Source organism: Hakea prostrata, chromosome 5 (assembly GCF_041222555.1).
Source record: "Hakea prostrata isolate BN-2017 chromosome 5, UWA_Hpros_2, whole genome shotgun sequence".
Lineage (NCBI taxonomy): Eukaryota > Viridiplantae > Streptophyta > Magnoliopsida > Proteales > Proteaceae > Hakea > Hakea prostrata.
This window is the reverse complement of record NC_142604.1, coordinates 13297596-13317993: the sequence shown is the minus strand read 5'-3', so window position 1 is coordinate 13317993 and position 20398 is coordinate 13297596. Positions and strand designations below refer to the sequence as shown.

General features: G+C 39.5%; 2 protein-coding genes and 1 pseudogene across 2 annotated transcripts; 2 read left to right on the top strand and 1 right to left on the bottom strand.

Annotated features, from left to right (window-relative positions):
* Positions 1-759: 759 nt before the first annotated feature.
* Positions 760-4329, top strand: LOC149015269 (CO(2)-response secreted protease-like). The gene is given in 9 exon segments (XM_089155397.1): positions 760-1010; positions 1095-1357; positions 1445-1556; positions 1628-2123; positions 2653-2753; positions 2850-3092; positions 3179-3290; positions 3372-3585; positions 3679-4329. Coding segments are annotated over 9 exon segments (2310 nt in total). The 5' UTR covers positions 760-807; the 3' UTR covers positions 4245-4329.
* A 5293-nt stretch (positions 4330-9622) lies between these two features.
* On the bottom strand, positions 9623-9987 carry LOC149015268 (SKP1-like protein 1B pseudogene; annotated as a pseudogene).
* A 6182-nt stretch (positions 9988-16169) lies between these two features.
* LOC149015267 (CO(2)-response secreted protease-like) lies at positions 16170-19944 on the top strand. Its single transcript, XM_089155395.1, has 9 exons — positions 16170-16382; positions 16469-16731; positions 16819-16930; positions 17002-17536; positions 18106-18206; positions 18303-18542; positions 18629-18740; positions 18922-19135; positions 19227-19944. Exons 1-9 carry the CDS (start codon positions 16177-16179, stop codon positions 19790-19792), a joined length of 2349 nt encoding a protein of 782 aa, XP_089011521.1. The 5' UTR covers positions 16170-16176; the 3' UTR covers positions 19793-19944.
* Positions 19945-20398: the final 454 nt, after the last annotated feature.

The following is a 20398-nucleotide window of genomic DNA, read 5'->3' as shown; positions in this document are numbered from 1 at the left end:
TCTTCCAGAAATGTGCTCCAAATCCTCCAATCACCAGAATTCTGTTCTCAATTAATCCTAAATCGGTTCTCCCCATGACCCCAAAGAACTTCAGTGCGGGTAAGAAATCATCCAATTCTTCCTCTTCTTTCTTCTCAGTAGTGTCAATCCATTGTCAGATCCTCCTCTCTCTCTCTCTTAGAAGTTCAAACGGTTATTTTTCAAATCATTCTAAAATGGAAAACCAATCAAGATAAACATCAAGCAAATGGGGAAATCCTGTTTAAGGGTAGTATTTTATTTTGAAAACCAATCCCTTTCCCAGTAAACAAATAGGCAAATTATACGGCTTAAAATGAACTGAATTCTTGACTTGTGGTAATGGAAGACTACTTCCAATTTGGTTCTTAGGTGAACAAGTGCATAGCGCACTGATGCCTATAGAAATTCATTTTCTGGTTCATGCCTTCTTATCCTTTCTGATAAATTGCATTATCTGAAACCTACAGAGGTCTGTGAAAGGTCATTCCATCACCATTAGTTTCAAGTCAACATCTCCCACTAGATCTCCAAAACTATCTCTGTTAGTGAGGGTACACTTTTGCAAGTGCCTCTGTGGTGGGTAAGCACAGTGCGCTCGTGCATGAACCCACCCAGCAGCCTGGCCAGCTATGCGCTCACCATGTATAGTCACTCACTGCTCTCCATCACCCATTCACCGGGCTTCCACCACTTCGAGAAATACCGTAAGCAATGCTTACTTCTATAAATATTCTTCACAGGCTTAAACTTACAGCACTGAACATCGAAGATCAGTAGGTAGCAAAGATGGAAAAAGGCTCAGCTTCCTTCTGCTGTCTACTCTTTTCATTGTTTATTTTTCTTCTCTTTTCATCTGGGGTGAACGCAGATGGAAGAACAGCTACCAACACCTATATCGTTTACATGGGAGCTGCTACTTCTTCGTCTTCTTCTTCTCGGGGTTCAATACCAGTTGATCAAGCTCGACTTCTAGCTTCGGTTTTGAAAAGGTTATTCATTAATTACTCCGCTCTCTACTCACAAAACATTCATGAATGTTTCAAGATAAATTTAACTGTTTGTCTTTTTACCAGGAAGGAAGCCATAGAAGGATCACTTCTTCATAGTTACAAACACGGATTCTCAGGATTCACGGCCCGTTTAACGGCTGATCAAGCTCGCATAATTGCTGGAAAGCCCGGAGTCGTTTCAGTATTCGTGGATCCCATCTTAAAGCTCCACACCACTCGATCATGGGATTTCTTAAATTATGAAACCGGTCTTGTAACAGATTCAACTCCTGATTCTGACTCGGTTACTAGTGGGTCCGACACCATCATAGGCCTCCTTGATACAGGTTCATTAATCTACAGATTAGTACATTAGATTAACAAGATTATTGGGTCGGCTTATTACTTCAATTAACCTAAACTCAATGAATCAGGAGTATGGCCCGAGTCGGAGAGTTTCCAAGATAAGGATATGGGACCGATTCCAACCCGGTGGAAGGGAACATGCATGGAAGCCAAAGACTTCAAAGCTTCTAACTGCAACAGGTAACCATAGTGTGGATTTTGATACTAACGTTATTGGTTCCAATCTAACTGTTCAAAAATTGAGGGGATAGGAAGCTTATAGGCGCAAGATACTACAATGATTCACAATCGGCAAGAGATACAGTAGGGCATGGGACCCACACGGCATCGACGGCCGCTGGGAGTTCAGTTGCCAATGCATCTTATTATGGCCTAGCTGAGGGAACAGCAATAGGTGGGTCCTCAAATTCGAGGCTAGCCGTCTACAAAGTATGCGCATCCTACGGCTGTCGTGGATCTTCAATCCTAGCGGGGTATGATGATGCTATACGTGACGGAGTTGACGTGCTATCTCTGTCGCTGGGTGCATCATCATTTATGAAGCCGGATTTGAGTTCCGATCCAATCGCAATTGGAGCTTTCCATGCAGTGGAGAAAGGAATCACAGTGGTTTGCTCAGCTGGGAACGATGGGCCGGATTCATCAACGGTGGTCAATGGTGCTCCATGGATTCTGACCGTTGCTGCAAGTACTATTGATAGGAAATTTGAATCCGATTGCGTCTTGGGTAGTAACAAGGTGATCAAGGTAAATGTCTTGCAAAATTCTCTCACTGTACCTAAGCCTCATTTACCATAGTTTAGGTACTCTCTACCGAGTCTGCTTATCAGACATCTTCCAACTCACATGAAGTGGTCTGATATATCCATGTCAGGTTGTGTATGTGGAACTTACATTCACGTGAGTATAAAAGGATGATCTGACGAACAGATTTGGCGTAGAGGATTTTTACTATATTTAGCTGAGTCCAGATTACCTTCCCTGACGGGTGTTTATGACCACAAAACTAGGAGAACCCATATGAAAAAAATTATAAAAAGAATTTAAAATGGGATTCCTAGTATGCCTCTTGTGGGCTCCCTATTTTTGTGGTTATAAAGCATTCTTTGCTTCCGATCAGACATTGATTTGGACCCCATTTAGTTAGGTGAAACAAAGTTATAGTCAGACCCCAAGAAAAAAAGAAACAAAGAAGAACAAGAAGAAGAGTTATAGTGGACCAAAGTTTTCAAATTCTAGTTGAACCCTAGCGTCATGTTCTGCTTCACTTTTATAGGGTGTAGGCATAAATTTTTCTACCCTCCAAAAGTCTCCCGCATATCCCTTCATCTATGGATTGTCAGCGAAATCGAAATCAAGCACAGACGGTGATTCGAGGTAGTTAAAATCTGCGCTCATCTTTCCTCTACAACTCTCCGAGTTTTCCATTTCTCACCAGGTTATATCTTTTTCGCCCTCTCCAAAATTTTTCAGGAACTGCAACCCAAGTGCATTGGATGGAACTAAGGTCAAGGGCAAGATTGTCCTATGTGAAAATTCAGATGGAGGATATTCCAAAACAGATAAAATTGATGAAGTAAAAAGCTTAGGGGGCTTGGAATAGTTTCTGGTAGATGACTTAGAACTATCCGTAGCTGTTATTTCGGTTTCTTTCCCCATGACTGTTGTCACTTCCAAGGACTTGGATGATATCCTCTCCTACATTAACTCAACCAGGTAGAACATGGAACAAATCAAGTGTTTCGTAATTTCAATTTTGTTTATATGGATTATCATATTGATGCCATTTTGGGTTAATTTAGAAACCCAGTTGCAACCATTCTATCAACAGTGACTGTGACCAACTATAAGCCTGCACCAATTATTGCGTACTTTTCATCTCGAGGCCCTTCTGTGATCCCAAACATTATGAAGGCAAGCTTTCTCTCTCACACACACTTATCTCTAAAGTGTTCTGGAAAGGATGGCTAATTGGATACTCAAATTTGTTTGCAGCCAGATATAGCTGCACCAGGTGTGAACATTCTTGCAGCATGGATTAAAAACAATGATACTTCAAAAGTCCCAGAAGGGCAAAAGCCAATCCAATTCAATCTTGTCTCAGGGACTTCCATGGCATGCCCACATGTCTCAGGCATTGCAGCCTCTATCAGGTCTCAAAACCCCACATGGAATCCCTCTGCTATCAAATCTGCCATCATGACAACAGGTTTGGATCTATAGAATTTTGAGTCTAATACTTGGACAAATCAATTTGCTATAATTATTGCTGACTTGGACATTGCTACAACTTGGTGCGAAGCTTCTCAGTCAAACAACGCAAATGGACCAATTATAACGGATTCAGGCTTAGCGGGCACACCTTACGATTTTGGTGCAGGAGAGATGATCCCATCCGGAGCATTGCAACCAGGGCTTGTGTATGAGACTGATACAGAAGACTACTTACTCTTCTTGTGTAATTATGGGTACAAGCTTTCTACAATCAAGACTATTGCATCTATGATACCTGATGGTTTTGATTGCCCAAAGAATTCGAGTGCAGATTTAATCTCCAATCTCAACTACCCATCAATTGCCATCTCCAAACTCAGTGAGAAAGAGAGCAAGAAAGTGACAAGAAAGGTCACAAATGTTGGTCCTGATGAGAACACAACTTATGTTGCAAGCATCATAACACCACCAGGAATGGATGTGAAGGTAGTTCCTGACAAATTGCAATTCATGCAGGGAACTAAGAAGTTGAGCTACCAGGTTATCTTCTCATTGGCTTCTTCGTCTCCATTAAAAAATGATGCATTTGGGTCCATTACTTGGACCAATGGAAAATACAAGGTTAGAAGTCCATTTGTGGTTAGCAGTGGTTAGCAATGGTTGATTGCAAATGGTTATATTTTTAATGTAGATTCTAATAATGAGACCCAAGTTCTTTTTCTGATAAATCTGTTCAAGTTTTGTTCACACTTTGATAGGGGAGTTATCCTATTCATGTAAGCACCTAATGACACCATCAGTGATGTTCCAGAGAATGCAATCAATTGCATTCTCCATCACCTCAGTCCTCAACACAGGGTCTATGCTTTCAAAGAAAGCATCATGATTGCCCTAAGGAGTCTTTGTTGGGCCATGAGAGCTCTTATCTTCTTATTCCATATTCCAAAATCCCCAGTCCTATCAAACTTTTCTATGTCTACCCTGAAAATCCCCATTGAAACTCCCAAATCTAAGTACTTAGGGTTTTCACCTAGACCTACAGCTCTACTAGAGCTAGTGGTAACCACATTGGGAGGAAAACCCTCCACAGGTAGACTCAACCCCTTACTAAACTCCACTTTTAAGCCGGTAAGCCTCACAGATCAGTATATACAAGAAATAATTCAAGAATACTGATATGAACAATTCTAAAAAATTAATTACAAGAATTAATCAACCACAATCCGTTAGGTAAACATATACAATTTACAGCAGCATTAAATTGTACAAAATTGTTAACACATGCAGCCTATATAGACTAAATACAGTGCCAGGTTAATAAAAAAAAAAAAACAAATAAATAATGCAAACATGTATCAATATCTAACACATTGTATTCCAAATTAAATCAATAATTAATTCTAATATAATTCAATCCCATACATAAGTTATCAATTACAGAATCAAATAGGGTTAACCAAATTAGAATCGAATACAACAATCTGTAGACAACAGAAGCAGGAGCAGAAGAATTTATAACCGAATTTGAATTAGCAATCTAACCTATATGCCATATGAGATTATATGAACCAAAATAAATATGAAACTCATAAGAAAAAAAACACTAATCTGGTTCCACCGAATCACCTAAACCACCGAAACGGAAGCTTTGATACCAAATTTTGATCGCAGGGGTGGTTGATTCGATCGAGATTTTACCAAAGCATGCAAATAAGAGACACAAAGATTGATTACGGAGTTCGGTCCAAGGACCTACTCTCCGAGACTCAGGTGTGAGTCCAATCAACTATGAGAAATCATATGAAATAATTAAAGATCTCTTGGAAGAAAAATACAAGACAGGGAGGGATAACAACAGAACTATATAGCTCCTCCACAAGCCATCGAAAAGACACCTTAATACCAACAACAGTCTTCAATTCTGAGAAATATCATTCCCCCCAGATCCAAGGCGAGATTATTGGATAACTGAACCTCAACACAACCCTGGCGAGGCCCTAAATCCTCCAATAATCCTCCTAAATAGCACCATGGGGATTCGAACACGAGACCTCCTAGCTTTGATACCACTTGTAGGATCAAGCGCTTGCCGTTGCTCCAAAAGTCTGGACCAGGTACTATTAATATTTCTTATAATGTAGTCAGCAACTACCCCGCTTCGAGCCTTGATCTGGACAGGACCTTGGGCAACCTCAGCATAGCCTGGCAAGGTCCCAACAATTCCCCCCAAATCCAAGGCGATTGAACCTTAGCACAACCCTGGCGAGACCCTAAAATCCTCCAATAATCCCCCCAAATAGCACCATGGGGATTTGAACAAGAGACCTCCTAGCTCTGATACCACTTGTAGGATTAACCAGGATCGTAACATTGCCGACCCCTTATGAGAACCTTGTCCTCAAGGTTTAGATGCAACACCCTCCCAATTCATTGGAAAGAAAGCTGCTTTGAATGTCATTAAAGGAAAAATCCTCTACGATAATCCAACCAAAGTAATGGTTTCAAGTAGAAGAGCCTTTGTAATCAATCATCTAGGCCTGCATCTAGCAACAGTAGGAGAAACAAAAGGCCCAACATACCATTCAATTACAACAACAGAGGGGTACTTTCTAATTCCATGGTTTTTGTACAAGACAAGTCTCATTCCTTTGGGAGCCCAACCATTCTTGTGCACACCCACAGACAGCAAATGCACTACTTCAATAGAAAAAACAAAATCTGGAACCAGGTATCTCAAGGTACAAGCATAGGGCAATTCAAGCCCTCCAAGGCACGGATCAACATGATAATAGATTCCAAAATAAGGGTCATATGCTGAGTGTGTTGAATCGAGTATCATCATTTCAGATTTCTTGATGCCCTTCATCATCTTCATGTAATTACGTGAGGAGATGACAGCTAACATTATACCTTCAATCCTTCCAAATTTCATATTGCCACAAATCTGACCTCCAAACGTCTTCTCTTTACTGTCAAATGGTGCAGCTATCATTGCAATCATTTTCCCTTCAAAGTGTACAATGCCTTGAAATACATTCAGACGCAATAGATTGGTATGGGAGAACATTGAATCTACCAAATGGCCCTCCAAGTGCAAGAAACACCCTTCTGGAATCAACACAGAAGTCCAGAGCACAACGTCCATGCCCATATGGTCTACCAAATGAAGGTGGAAGGGAAACGCTCCAATGAATGCAACATCAGCTACTTCTGATAGATCAAGACTCCCTGCTTTAAATTGCTCTGTTATTTTGAATGAGCTGCATATCACTGCTAGCACCCAATTCTTTACACTGTCCAAGTTGAAATGCTGGTCTGTGATTGTTTTGAAATGAAAATGATTATTAGTCGCATGAGTTAACCTTGCATAGGATGAAAAATCATGTGATTGAATGGCAACAATGAATCCAATTCGGTTCCCCTTCAATGTCCAATGGAGATAGAGGACAACCAAAGCAAACATAAAGGCAATCTTGAAGGAAAAGCCCATCGATTGAGCTGTAATCTGCCCAGGTAAATCAATGAAAACCACCATTAACCAATGCCAAAGAACCACATGGCCAAGGGAAATATGTATATGGACCCTTACAATTCTATTCACCTCCTCAAGTGCATTCATAATACTTGTAATGGAAATCCACCCAACAGTAGTGAAGAGATTCTGTTGGAACAACTTTTGACCATAAATAGCAACGGCTAATAGGGGCCATGTGCTAGATGTGCCAAGCCTATGCAACTCATGGCTAAACTCTTTATAGAACAAACCAAACAACCAGGTAGTCTTTTGCAGCATTTCTTCAATCACCCTTGGGTCAGGATGTAGGGGTCCTCCACCGGGATCAAAAGGCTGAAGTGTTTGGTTCAGTCCGACATTTTCATAAACTCATGGTGTGGAAAGTTGTTGGGTCCTCAATTGAAACTTTTCAAAAGACTGAAGTGCCTGGTTTAGTTCAACATTTTCATAAACACCCGGTATGCCAAAATGTTGCTTTATTCTTAACGTAAGTACTTGTGTAATCAAGATTCTGTTGCAAACAAGAATAACACCCAGCAAGTAACTCGTCCCAGGGTCAAATACAAAATTAGAAAATCGAGACAAATAATTTTGATCTTGCAAGAACTGTAGCATGGTGTTCCTCTCAAGGTAGGTTTCTCTGGAGCTATTCTTCAAATCACCAAGGGATAATTGATTTTTAGAAACAAAGGAAACTAATTCTAATTTTCGAAGAGCTTTAGTGGTAGCTGTTGAAAGTTGAATACTAATGAGGAAAGAGTGACAAGTCATTGCATGAGATGAGATTACCGTCAGTGGCTTTGAGTGTGGCATGGAATCTTCCATAACAGAGGGTAGTGTTTGGTCCTCCATGTGTTATGCGTTATCAACAACTTCATCACCTAGAGAAGCAAATGAAGTTAGATCTAGTTCATCATCTTGTTCTTATACCTTGTCCTCCATAGCTTTGGTAACCGTCAATGAAGTTAGATCTAGAGAAGAAGTAGATTTCAAAGTCGAAGTCAAGAGAGTGGTTCGTTCATCTTCTCCTACCAAGCACATCTGATCCTCCTCTACTAGGTCAGGAGCTTGACCAAATCGTGATTGCCAAGCTTTGGTAAATGCCGACCAAGAAATAAATTGATTTTGGCATTTCATGGATCGGAACCATTGTAATGCTTGGCCATCCATATGAAGTGAGGAAATCAGAAGACGATGTTCATCGGAAACACAATGATAATCAAAGAACCTTGTAGCCTGCAACATACATCTCAACGGATCAGTGCCATCAAACTGTGGAAAATTTAGGGAAATTGTTTTGGCTTGAAGATGTTGCTCCAGTGCCGGCGATGCTACTGCAATGGATGCCTCAGGTAAGGGAACGATGCCTCTTTGTGCATAATACAGATCGAGCTTCTTTTCCATCGATGATACAAGAACACGTAGCTCATTCATGGTGGCTGTCTGTGTTATCATGGTTGCCTGTAAATCGTAGAGTTGCTTCCCTTGATGTGCAAAAGTGATGCGCAAGTGGCTCACAGTATCCTCCATTCCACATAATTCAATTCGCTATCCATTCAGATTCGGCAGGTCGGACCAATGATACAAACCAGTATTTGAGCTTAGATAAAAGAAGAAATTAAGAGGGAGAGAAGCAGTAGGTCAAAAGAAACAAGGGTTGGGAAAGAAGACAACCATGGATGAGAGGGAGATAGGAATTAGGAAATCATTATTCATTACTTTTCATTGCTTAACCCTTTTACATTTATAGCGTGGACTATTAACTATGCTAACCCAAATATTCCCTTACAATTACTCTTTTACCCCTAACCAGGATCGTAACATTGCTGACCCCTTATGAGAACCTAGCGCCGACCCCTTATGAGAACCTAGCTCAGACTTTTGGAGCAACGGCAAGCGCTTAATCCTATAAGTGGTATCAGAGCTAGGAGATCTCGTAACTCTGATACCACTTGTAGGATCAAGCACTTATCGTTGCTCCAAAAGTGATTCAATTACAGCATTTGTCGCTTCAAGTAATCAAGTCTTTCTCCCCCCCCCCCCATATATATGGGCAATTAAACAGAAGAAAACCCAATTAAAACAATACGACAATGCTTCCAATGAGATTGTTTTTCATTCGAAATTTGACCATTCTCAAATCCCAAGATTTAATCAAAGTAGCCTCACACAAGCAAATACACATGACACTCTATACAACAATACCTAAATTTTTGTTTTGCCCACTCTATAGTGTCTCTCTTGGAGCATGTTAATCAATGTCAAAACAAATATTTAGATCTCCAAATCAAAGAATGAAAAATGTATCAACGACAGACTACCAACGTCTAAATAAATTCCTCACCGAAAACCCTAATTTATCCAGACAAACTTGACGTAGAATGTATAACGGAGAAAAGAAACAAGAAAGAACAAGAAAAAAAATCAAGAAACCCTAAACAGGTAATGACAACGATAATAAATTAATTAATAAATCTAATAATCTACCATAAAAAACCATGAAAACCAACAAAAGATTTTATGATCCACCCATCACAAAGAACCTGCAAGAGCATAAGTAGTAAAAGACAAAAAGGAATACAGGAGAACCCCTTACCAGGGTGAGCTCGAAGAGTGTATCCTGACAACCTTAACAAATTCCGTATTGAAACTCTCGAGATCTTCGTCAAAACTTTGGTCATTAGAATTGGGAGTGGCAACATGTTTCTTATAGTATTCGACTACTTTCGATAATATCCTACCGTTGACATTGAGCAAAGGGATCACAATATCCGCGCAAACGTCCTTGAAGATGTGTCTAATGGCCTGCGACTGAACTACGACCACCTTGTCAACATCAAAGGATTCACCATCACAACTCTTCAAAGTCACCTTCGAATACATGATAGTCAAATTGAGAAATGAAGAAAATCCTATAAACGAAACGGAAAAGTAGCCCCTTATTTATAGATGAAATGAAAAGAACGTGATGATGTGAAAAAGACACAGCTCCTTATTTATAGATATCCTCAGTTGGAGAGACTCTGGATGAGGATTCTGTCTTCGTGTATTTCCGTTCCATGTTTAATTCCTTTATCCTAGTGTTAGAAACTTAGAATTATTGTTTTATGCAAATACTTCTTTCTTTTTTTTTTTTTTTATTATTTTTTTTTAATAATGTATGAAATTTTTTTGTATTCTAGTCCCTTATTTTGGGAGTCCATATTCTCTGCCTTGGGACTTTGCTTCAGTTGGACTGTCAAGTGAGTCATTGTGGTCCGTTAGATCGAATGACTCAAGTAATTTTGTCTGCCATGACTATTCCCATACTCAATTTACCAAAAAATAAAATAAAATAAAGACTATTTCCCATACTCTCAATTCTTTTTTCTCCTCTTACAATCTACCATACATAGGTAGGCTAGGTGGTTTGTGTCAACTGGACTGTGGGAAGGAATTCTGGGGGCATGAGGATAATGAGAGTAGAAGATTTGTTTCTTTATTTTGGGGCTAACATTTGCTGTATTCCTTGTTGGATAAATTAGGTTTGAGTCATGAGAAAAAAGGATTTTTATCAACATCAGTTTTGACAAACTCGAGTTCATCTAATGCACTATTAGATACTTGACACATGTTTTATTCTAATCCTAAGTTCAACATTTTTTCAACCTTAACTATCATGGTCTATATATCATCTCTAATCGATCCTCTCTCCTCTAAGGGTTCTCATCTCCTCTGCCTTCTTCCTCTTCAACTTCGGCGGCTGCGCTAGTCTCATCACCACCACCTACATAATCAAGGAATGAACAAAGACTTAGGTGGTGGTCTTGTTCCTCTTCCAGCATTTTGAATGGATCATATAAAGACTGAAGGACTAAGGAAAGTGTTCACTGTAGAAGATCACTCATCAGAAGAGTGAAAAATTGTGAGGGATAAATCTAGCTTTACAGTTACGATAATTTTTTGGAAGAAAAATATCCCAATGATGAAGCACCCATCAAGGGCCGCCATCTTTGCAAATTTGTGCTTTCCTCTAATCTGTTTGCTTTTCTTGGACAATAAATAAAAGCAATCTTTTGGATTCCTATGAATCAGTGTACCATACCATTGAAACTTGAAATGGCAACATTTTGAAAGGTGTTGCTTCAGTATTTAATGCGCAACACTGAGCTGCGAATGCTCCAGATAAAGCCACGTTACCGAAATTAATTCTGGCCCTTGATGGACACCATGTGATATTTTGTTTGTTTTAAGTAAAGTAAAACCGGTTCGACTCAACGAAGAAAAACCAAACATGTTGGACCGGTCGATTGCTCTTGTCTCTCCCTTACCTCTCGCTCCTATCTGTCTCACTCTCTCACTCTTCCCTGAAGCTGCTGCTAGAACCCTAAACCCACCTTGAACTTGCTCGACTTAGGCAGCTATTTCCTTTCATTGTCTCATGCCATAAAGACACACCCACAGAGAGAGACAGAGAGAAAGGACAAGCCATCTAATTGCTTCTGCAACCTCCGCTCCACCTTTTCAATAACGCAGCCTTACTTTGGGAAAGACTGAAGATTGGTTTTCATGGTTTAAATTATCAGGTTTTGCCCAACTTTTGTTGGCGATTTGCAGCCTAATACTGGATATTGGACTTAGTCCTGTCTTTCCATACTCGATCTTCTGCAAATAAAAAAAAAGCTTATAAATTATGATTTCCGCTTTCTGCAAGTACTACATGAGAGATCCGTCTTCTTCTGTTTGATTTGTAAGAAAAAGGGAGTATGAGGAGGAGGTGCAGAGGAAGTTCCTCCTCTTTTGTCTCCTTCTCCATTGTTTTCCCATAAAGTTCCAGTTCCATAGGTCTCTTGCCCAGGGGCAGACCTATGAAGGGGCCAGGGGTGGCCCCCGGATTTTTTAAATTTTTATATAAATTCTCTTAATTTCCTTAATTTTGCCAGTTTTTTTTCTTTCGACATGTGAAATGTTGCTGTTTGGCCCCCCAATATTAAGAACAATCTTTAAAGGTAAAATGATGGTTATAAATGTCATTCCTGATTAAAAACTAATTCCTCAATCCCTATTTATTCTCCCGTCTCTTTTCTCTCATCTTTTCTTCCTATTTTTTCTCTTCTGTTTCTATAAACGTGGTGAAAGGAAATTTTTGAAAAAAAATCATATTAGGTTTTCAAAAATCAAAATGTCATTCCTAATTAGAAGCTAACTCTTTAATCCCTATTTATTCTCCTCTTTTCTTCCTATTTAATATCTTCCCTTTCTATAAGCGTGGGTTAAGAAAATTTAAAAAAAGATCTATTCTACAATTAAATACTCTTTCTATTTCTCAATGTATTTATCGTTTCTCCTTTTTTTTTTTTTTTTTGTTAATTTTTTATTTGATTTTATATTATATGTTTTTTTATTTCTTCTGCAGTTTTTGTTATTTGATTTTGTATTGTGAATAAAATGTTTATTAACTAACTATCATTGGTTTGTATCTCTTACCTAAAAAAAAATGAAAAATTTGGTTTACATCTCTTACCAAAGGAAATTTGTCTTGCATCTAGCTTTTTAGGGTTGAAGTCATGTGTATATATATTTTTTATATTGTTGCTTTAATTTTACCTATATTTTGTCAAAAAAAAAAAAAATCATTATCAATAATTTACCATTTTTTCAAATATATGTGGGTCCCACAAAATATATGTGGAAAAAACGTTAGTGCTTCTTCAACCGGAAGGTTATTTGACTTTCATTCTTCGCCCCCCCCCCCCAATATTCCATCCTGGGTCCGCCCTTGCTCTTGCCTCTCTGTTTCATGTTCTTTCCAGGCGATTTTGACCATCCTGCTTCAATCCGTCGCTCTATGCTAGGATCACTTGGTTAGTACACAACAAGAAGTAAAGGTGTTTTCAAAACAAGAGAACTTCTGAGTTAAGCGAGACATTGACGAATAGTAACGGATCTGCTGCTTCTTCTTTTTCTTCACCTTCTCCTAAGTCTAGCCTTGAACTGCGTGGTTTCCTTCATTGAGCCGAACTGGTCTATCGGTTTTACTCCACTTAAACAAGAAAAATACCACATGGTGTTAATCAAGGACCCGAATTCATTTTAGTGACATGGCTTCATCTGGAGCGTTCGTAGCTCAGTGTTGCACATTAAATGCGCAACACTGAAACAAAATTGCATTATTTCTACATGGTTTCTCTCTCTTGATATCATTTGCTTTTACCAACAAAAAATGACCGCATTCTCAATTGATCCATCTTCTAACTCCCTTTATTTTTTTGAGTGCAATTTGGGTTTTCAATTCCATTTCTCTTTTGAACTCTCAAATCCTAGTTCATGTAAGCTCCGATCACCATGGAAAGGGAAGCAAGGGTTTCGTAAACCAAAGAATAAATTTTAATAAACAAGGATTTGAGTCGTAGTAGAGATAGGATTACAATAGAGATGAGGTCTTAATAGAGATGGGATCTTGGAAGAATGGTAATAGGAGGGATTTTAAAACGATGCTAGTGTAACATATATAGTGAGAGATGAAGGGATGAGTTTGATGGCTAGAGAGGGTGGGAGATGCAATAATAGGTGATGGTGCTGAGTTTGGTGCTGCTGGAGCCGAAGATGGAAATGGTGAAGCAGAGGATAATCAAGTGAGGAGAGAGAATAAGCCAGATTGATCAAACCAATATTAAGGATTAGAAAAATACTGAGTTTAGGATTAGAATGAAACACGTGTCAAGTATCCAACGGTGCACTAGATGGAACTTGAGCGTGTCAGGACTGGAGTTGATAAAAATTGGGTTCATGTTCCATCAAAATCCGTTTGAAACTGTTACAAAAATTCAATTTAAATTCATTGTATAACCAAATTAGCCTTATGTGTTCAAATGACTCAAATGCATGTAATTTAAACCTTATTTTCAAAGTAGAACTCTAAACTTAAAATTACAATTATATCCCATGTAAACCCAATTCCCCCTTCACCCATTTTCTTCCTTCAGCCACCATTGCCCAAAACCATCCACCCAAAAAAAGTCCAAGGGAACCCATGGTTTGAAGCATTTTCAATTCAATTGGTAGCTAACCACTGCAGTAAATGTAGAGTTTCTGATTATTTTCTAGAATTAACAAGCAGTTCTTTGGAAGGCAATCACAAACAATCCCAGCCAAAGAAAGGCCAAGAAAAGAACAAGGGGGCACAATACATAACTATGATCAAACCCCAAAAGCACAAAACAAAACTATGCAGCTATAAAATTTGCACCACCTTTGTTCGGTCAGACAGATCCCTCATGTATGCTCAACCCCAAACAAAATTTGCAGCTATAAACTGAAATTTTCTGAGAAAAGGATAGATGCTTCAGTTCCTAATCAAACTTTGATCTTCCCTTAGAATTACATTTTCATAAGGGTATTCACAACCAACTCTGCAATAATTTTACCCTAAACGTAGTGTTATTAATGTCAACTGTTCTCATTATTGGATGGTTTGCAGTCAATTACCCAAAGTACCCATATAGTAAAATATAATGACTAAGAGTCCCTAACAAATCCCCATCAAAACCAGTTTGATCCAACCGATTGACACCCTAGTATTCGGTTTCACCTGTTGAACTCCAGATAAAATACTTGAAGAAGTTGTCATGGCATTACCTTCCAGATGATCGATGTTACAATTTGCTTCATTTGATAAAGAAGGTTGGCAAAGTGCATGTTAGCTTCTATGAGTGAACGAAATTAATTGTTGGATCATAAGCCGAAATTGGAATGTTTCGAAGTTTCAGCTAAAAGCGAAATCCCATCTTCCAGAAATGTGCTCCAACACCAGAATTCTGTTCTCAATTTATCCTAAATCGGTTCTCCCCATGACCCCAAAGAATTTCAGTGCGGGCAAGAAATCATCCAATTCCTCTTATATCTTCACAGCAGTCAATCCATTGTCAGATCCTTCTCTCTCTCTCTTTAGAAGTTCAAAAGGTTATTTTCCTAATCATTCTAAAATGGAAAACCAATCAAGATAAACTTCAAGCATGTGGGGAAATCCCGTTTACGGGTAGTATTTTATTTTGAAAACCAATCCCTTTCCGAGTAAACAAACAGGCAAATTATATGGCTTAAAATGAACTGAATTCTTGACTTGTGGTAATGGAAGACTACTTCCAATTTGGTTCGTAGCTGAACAAGTGCATAGCGCACTGATGCCTATAGATATTCATTTTCTGGTTCGTGCCTTCTTTTCCTTTCTGAAACCTACGGAGGTCTGTGAAAGGTTATTCAAATCACCATCAGTTTCAAGTCACCATCTCCCACTAAATCTCCAAAACTATATCTGATAGTGAGGGTGCACTTTGCAAGTGCCTCTGTGGTGGGTAAGCACGGTGCGCTTGTGCATGAACCCACCCAGCAGCCTGGCCAGCTATGTGCTCACTCACTACTAGGGGTGCAAGTTTGGCCCTGACAACCTTGACCCGCCCTAAGCCCGAATATGGCTTCGGGTCAAGATTTTGGCCCTGAGGGCGGATTAGGGCCAAAATATTCTGGTCCTGATTAGGACCCAGGGTAGGCCTGGGAGGCTAGGATTACTCTTTGGCCTGTCGGGCTTGTCCCGATCCGTTCATGATTTTTTGCCTTGACCCTAGCCTTGATTTTGGCTTTGATCCTGACCCTAATTTTGACCATAATGTTTGATCTCAATGAATTAGGATCAATGACAATGATAGGGCCAATCAGGGCCAGGACTAGGGACAAGGCCAAGTATGGGGCCAATCAGGGCTAGGGCCAAGGATAAGGTCAATCACGGCTAGGGACAGGGCCAATTAGGGCAGGAATGGACTTAGCTTGGCCTTGTAGGAATTAGGGTCGGGGACAATAATCCTTGGTCATAAATTAAGTTCAGGGCAAGAATGGGCTTAGATTATAATACATAGGGCTGCGCTTGAGATTGCAAAATCCCTGCCCAGCCCGACTCTGTTGCAGCCCTGCTCACTGCTTTCCATCACCTGGCTTCCACCACTTGGAGAAATACCCTAAGCAATACTTACTCCTATAAATATTATTCACAGGCTTCAACTTACAGCACTGAACATCCAAGATCAGTAGCTGGTAAAGATGGAAATAGGCTCAGCTTCCTTCTGCTATCTACTCTTTTCATTGTTTATTTTTCTTCTCTTTTCATCCGGAGTGAACGCAGATGGGACAACAGCTACTAACACCTATATCGTTTACATGGGAGCTGCTACTTCTTCTTCTTCTTCTTCTTCTCAGGGTTCAATACCAGTTGATCAAGCTCGACTTCTAGCTTCGGTTCTGAAAAGGTTATTCATTAATTACTCGCTCTCTACTCACAAAATTAACATTCATGAATGTTTCAGGATAAATTAACTGTTTGTCTTTTTACCAGGAAAGAAGCCATAGAAGGATCACTTCTTCATAGTTACAAACACGGATTCTCAGGATTCACGGCCCGTTTAACGGCTGATCAAGCTCGCATAATTGCTGGAAAGCCTGGAGTCGTTTCAGTATTCGTGGATCCCATCTTAAAGCTCCACACCACTCGATCATGGGACTTCTTGAAATATGAAACCGGTCTTGTAACAGATTCAACTCCTGATTCTGACTCGGTTACTAGGGGGTCCGACACCATCATAGGCCTCCTTGATACAGGTTGATTAATCTACAGAATAGTACATTAGATTAACAAGATTATTGGGTCGGCTTATTACTTCAATTAACCTAAACTCAATGAATCAGGAATATGGCCCGAGTCGGTGAGTTTCCAAGATAAGGATATGGGACCGATTCCAGCCCGGTGGAAGGGAACATGCATGGAAGCCAAAGACTTCAAAGCTTCTAACTGCAACAGGTAACCATAGTGTGGATTTTGATACTAACGTTATTGATTCCAATCTAACTGTTCAAAAATTGACGGGATAGGAAGCTCATAGGCGCAAGATACTACAATGATTCACAATCGGCAAGAGATACAGTAGGGCATGGGACCCACACGGCATCGACGGCAGCTGGGAGTTCAGTTGCCAATGCATCTTATTATGGTGTAGCAGAGGGAACAGCAATAGGTGGGTCCTCAAATTCGAGGATAGCCGTCTACAGTGTATGCTCATCCCGCGGCTGCTTTGGATCTTCAATCCTAGCGGGGTTTGATGATGCTATACGTGACGGAGTTGACGTGCTATCTGTGTCGCTGGGTGCATCATCATTTCTGAGGCCGGCTTTGAGTAACGATCCACTCGCAATTGGGGCTTTCCATGCAGTGGAGAAAGGGATCACAGTAGTTTGCTCAGCTGGGAACGATGGGCCGGATTCATTTACGGTAGTCAATGGTGCTCCATGGATCCTGACCGTTGCTGCAAGTACCATTGATAGAAAATTTGAATCCGATTGCATCTTGGGTAGTAACAAGGTGATCAACGTAAATGTGACATCTATTGCCAAAAAAATAATAATAAAGGTAAATGTCACATCGACATACCTCAATTCTCTAATTTTAACTTTTTTTTTTGCAAAATTCTCTCACTGTTCCTAAGCCTCATTTACCTAAGTTTAGGTCCTCTCAACCGAGTGTGCCCGGTCGACATTTTTCCAACGCTCACATGAGATGGTCCGGTCTGTTCATGTGAGATTGTGTAACGTAGAACTTACATTCATGTAAGTGTAAAAAGCTGATCTGATGAACAGATTGGGCATAGAAGATCTTTATATATTTAGTTAAGTCTAGATTACTTTTATATTGACTATTAATGACCACAAAATTAGGAGAACCCATATGAAAAAAATTGTAATTTTTTTTTAAAGTGGGATCGCATTATGTCTCTTGTGAGCCCCTTATTTTTTGGTTATAAAGCATCTTATGCTTCTAGTAGGCACTGATTTAGACCCCCATTTAGCTGGGCGTGAAACAAAGTTGTAGTAGACCTCCAAGAAAAAAAGAAAAAAAGGACAAGAACAAGAAGAGTTAGTGGACGAAAGTTTTCAAATTCTAGTTGAACCCTAGTGTCATGTTCTGCTTCACTTTTATAGGGTGCAGGCATAAATTTTTCTACTCTCCAAAAGTCTCCTGCGTATCCCTTCATCTATGGATTGTCAGCGAAATCGAAATCAAGCACAGACAGTGATTCGAGGTAGTTAAAATCTGCGGTAATCTTTCCTCTCTAGCTCTCTAGAGTTTTCCATTTCTCACGGGTTATATCTTTTTTGCTCTCTCCACAATTTTTCAGGAACTGCAACCCAAGTGCATTGGATGGAACTAAGGTCAAGGGTAAGATTGTCCTATGTGAAAATTTAGATGGAGCATATTCCAAAACAGATAAAATTGATGAAGTAAAAAGCTTAGGGGGACTTGGCATAGTTCTGGTTGACGACTTACAATTCGAAACTCTTATTTCGGCTTCTTTGCCCATGACTATTGTCACTTCCAAGGACTTCAATGATATCCTCTCCTACATTAACTCAACCAGGTAGAACATGGAACCAATCAAGTGTTTCGTAGTTTCAGTTTTTTATATATTGATTATCATATTGATGCCATTTTTGGTTAATTTAGAAACCCAGTTGCAACCATTCTTTCAACAGTGACTGTGACCAACTATAAGCCTGCACCAATTATTGCGTACTTTTCATCTCGAGGCCCTTCTGCGATCCCAAACATTATGAAGGCAAGCTCTCTCTCTCTCTCTCTCTCTCTCTCTCTCTCTCTCTCTCTCTCACACACACACACACACACACACACACACACACACACACACACACACACACACACACACACACACACACACACACAGATATCTACAGTGTTCTGGAAATGATGGCTAAGTAGGTACTCAAATTTGTCTGCAGCCAGATATTGCTGCACCTGGTGTAAACATTCTTGCAGCATGGATTAAAAACAATGATACTTCAGGAGTCCCAAAAGGGCAGAAGCCATCCCAATTCTATCTTGCCTCAGGGACTTCCATGGCATGCCCACATGTCTCAGGCATTGTGGCCTCTATCAGGTCTCAAAACCCCACATGGAATCCCTCTGCTATCAAATCTGCCATCATGACAACAGGTTTGGATCTATACAATTTCGAGTCTAATATTGGACAAATCAATTTGCTATAACTATTACTGACTTGGACATTGTACAACTTGATGCAAAGCTTCTCAATCAAACAACGCAAATGGACCAATTACAACAGACTCAGGTTTAGTGGGCACACCTTACGATGTTGGTGCAGGAGAGATGATCCCATCTAGAGCATTGCAACCAGGGCTTGTTTATGAGACTGATATAGAAGACTACTTACATTTCTTGTGTAATTATGGGTACAAACTTTCTACAATCAAGACTATTGCATCTGTGATACCTGATGGTTTTGATTGCCCAAAGAATTCGACCATAGATTTGATCTCCAATCTCAACTACCCATCAATTGCCATCTCCAAACTCGGCGGGAAAGAGAGCAAGAAAGTGACAAGAAGGGTCACAAATGTTGGTCCTGATGAGAACACAACTTATGTTGCAAACATCAGGACACCACTAGGAATGGATGTGAAGGTAGTTCCTAACAAATTGCAATTCATGAAGGGAGCTAAGAAGCTGAGCTACCAGGTTATCTTCTCATTGGCTTCTTCGTCTCCATTAAAAAAGGATGCATTTGGGTCCATTACTTGGACCAATGGAAAATACAAGGTTAGAAGTCCATTTGTGGTTAGCAGTGGCTAGCAATGGTCGATTGCAAATGGATATATTTTTAATGTAGATTATTCTAGTGAAATGGATATAAAATGCAAACCGAATACGGATTTTTAACTATCCATTAACATCTATTCATTTTACTAATGAATGTTATGTTTGAGAACTAAAAATGTAGTAACTCTCCCCATTCTTCTATTCTTACTAGTTTAATTTTCTTTAATTTTTTACTATTGGTGTTCTCCTTCTTTTCATCATTTTAATAAAAAAAATCTAGAATGAATAATTCCATTATCTTAACTTATAAATTATAAAAATCCGAAAAGATATCCAACAATGTGATTTTCAAAATAAGATAATTAATCAATTGTATGAAGATATAACATATCTACATCGAATTAGCTTTTGACCTATTGCTCCAAAAACCTATTGGGTCTGCAAGCGAACTGACTTGCAAAACATGTGCTCGACCTGATTGGTCGAGTAAAGTTTCCGATGATAAAGTCAGTGGAAGCACACAACTTTAGAAGAAAACAACACAGGTTGTAGAGTTCAAAATGCTAGGGATTAACCAATGAGTGCATCCTTGTTCATGGTGAAGGGATGAGTATTTATAGATCTCAAGAAATTAGCTGC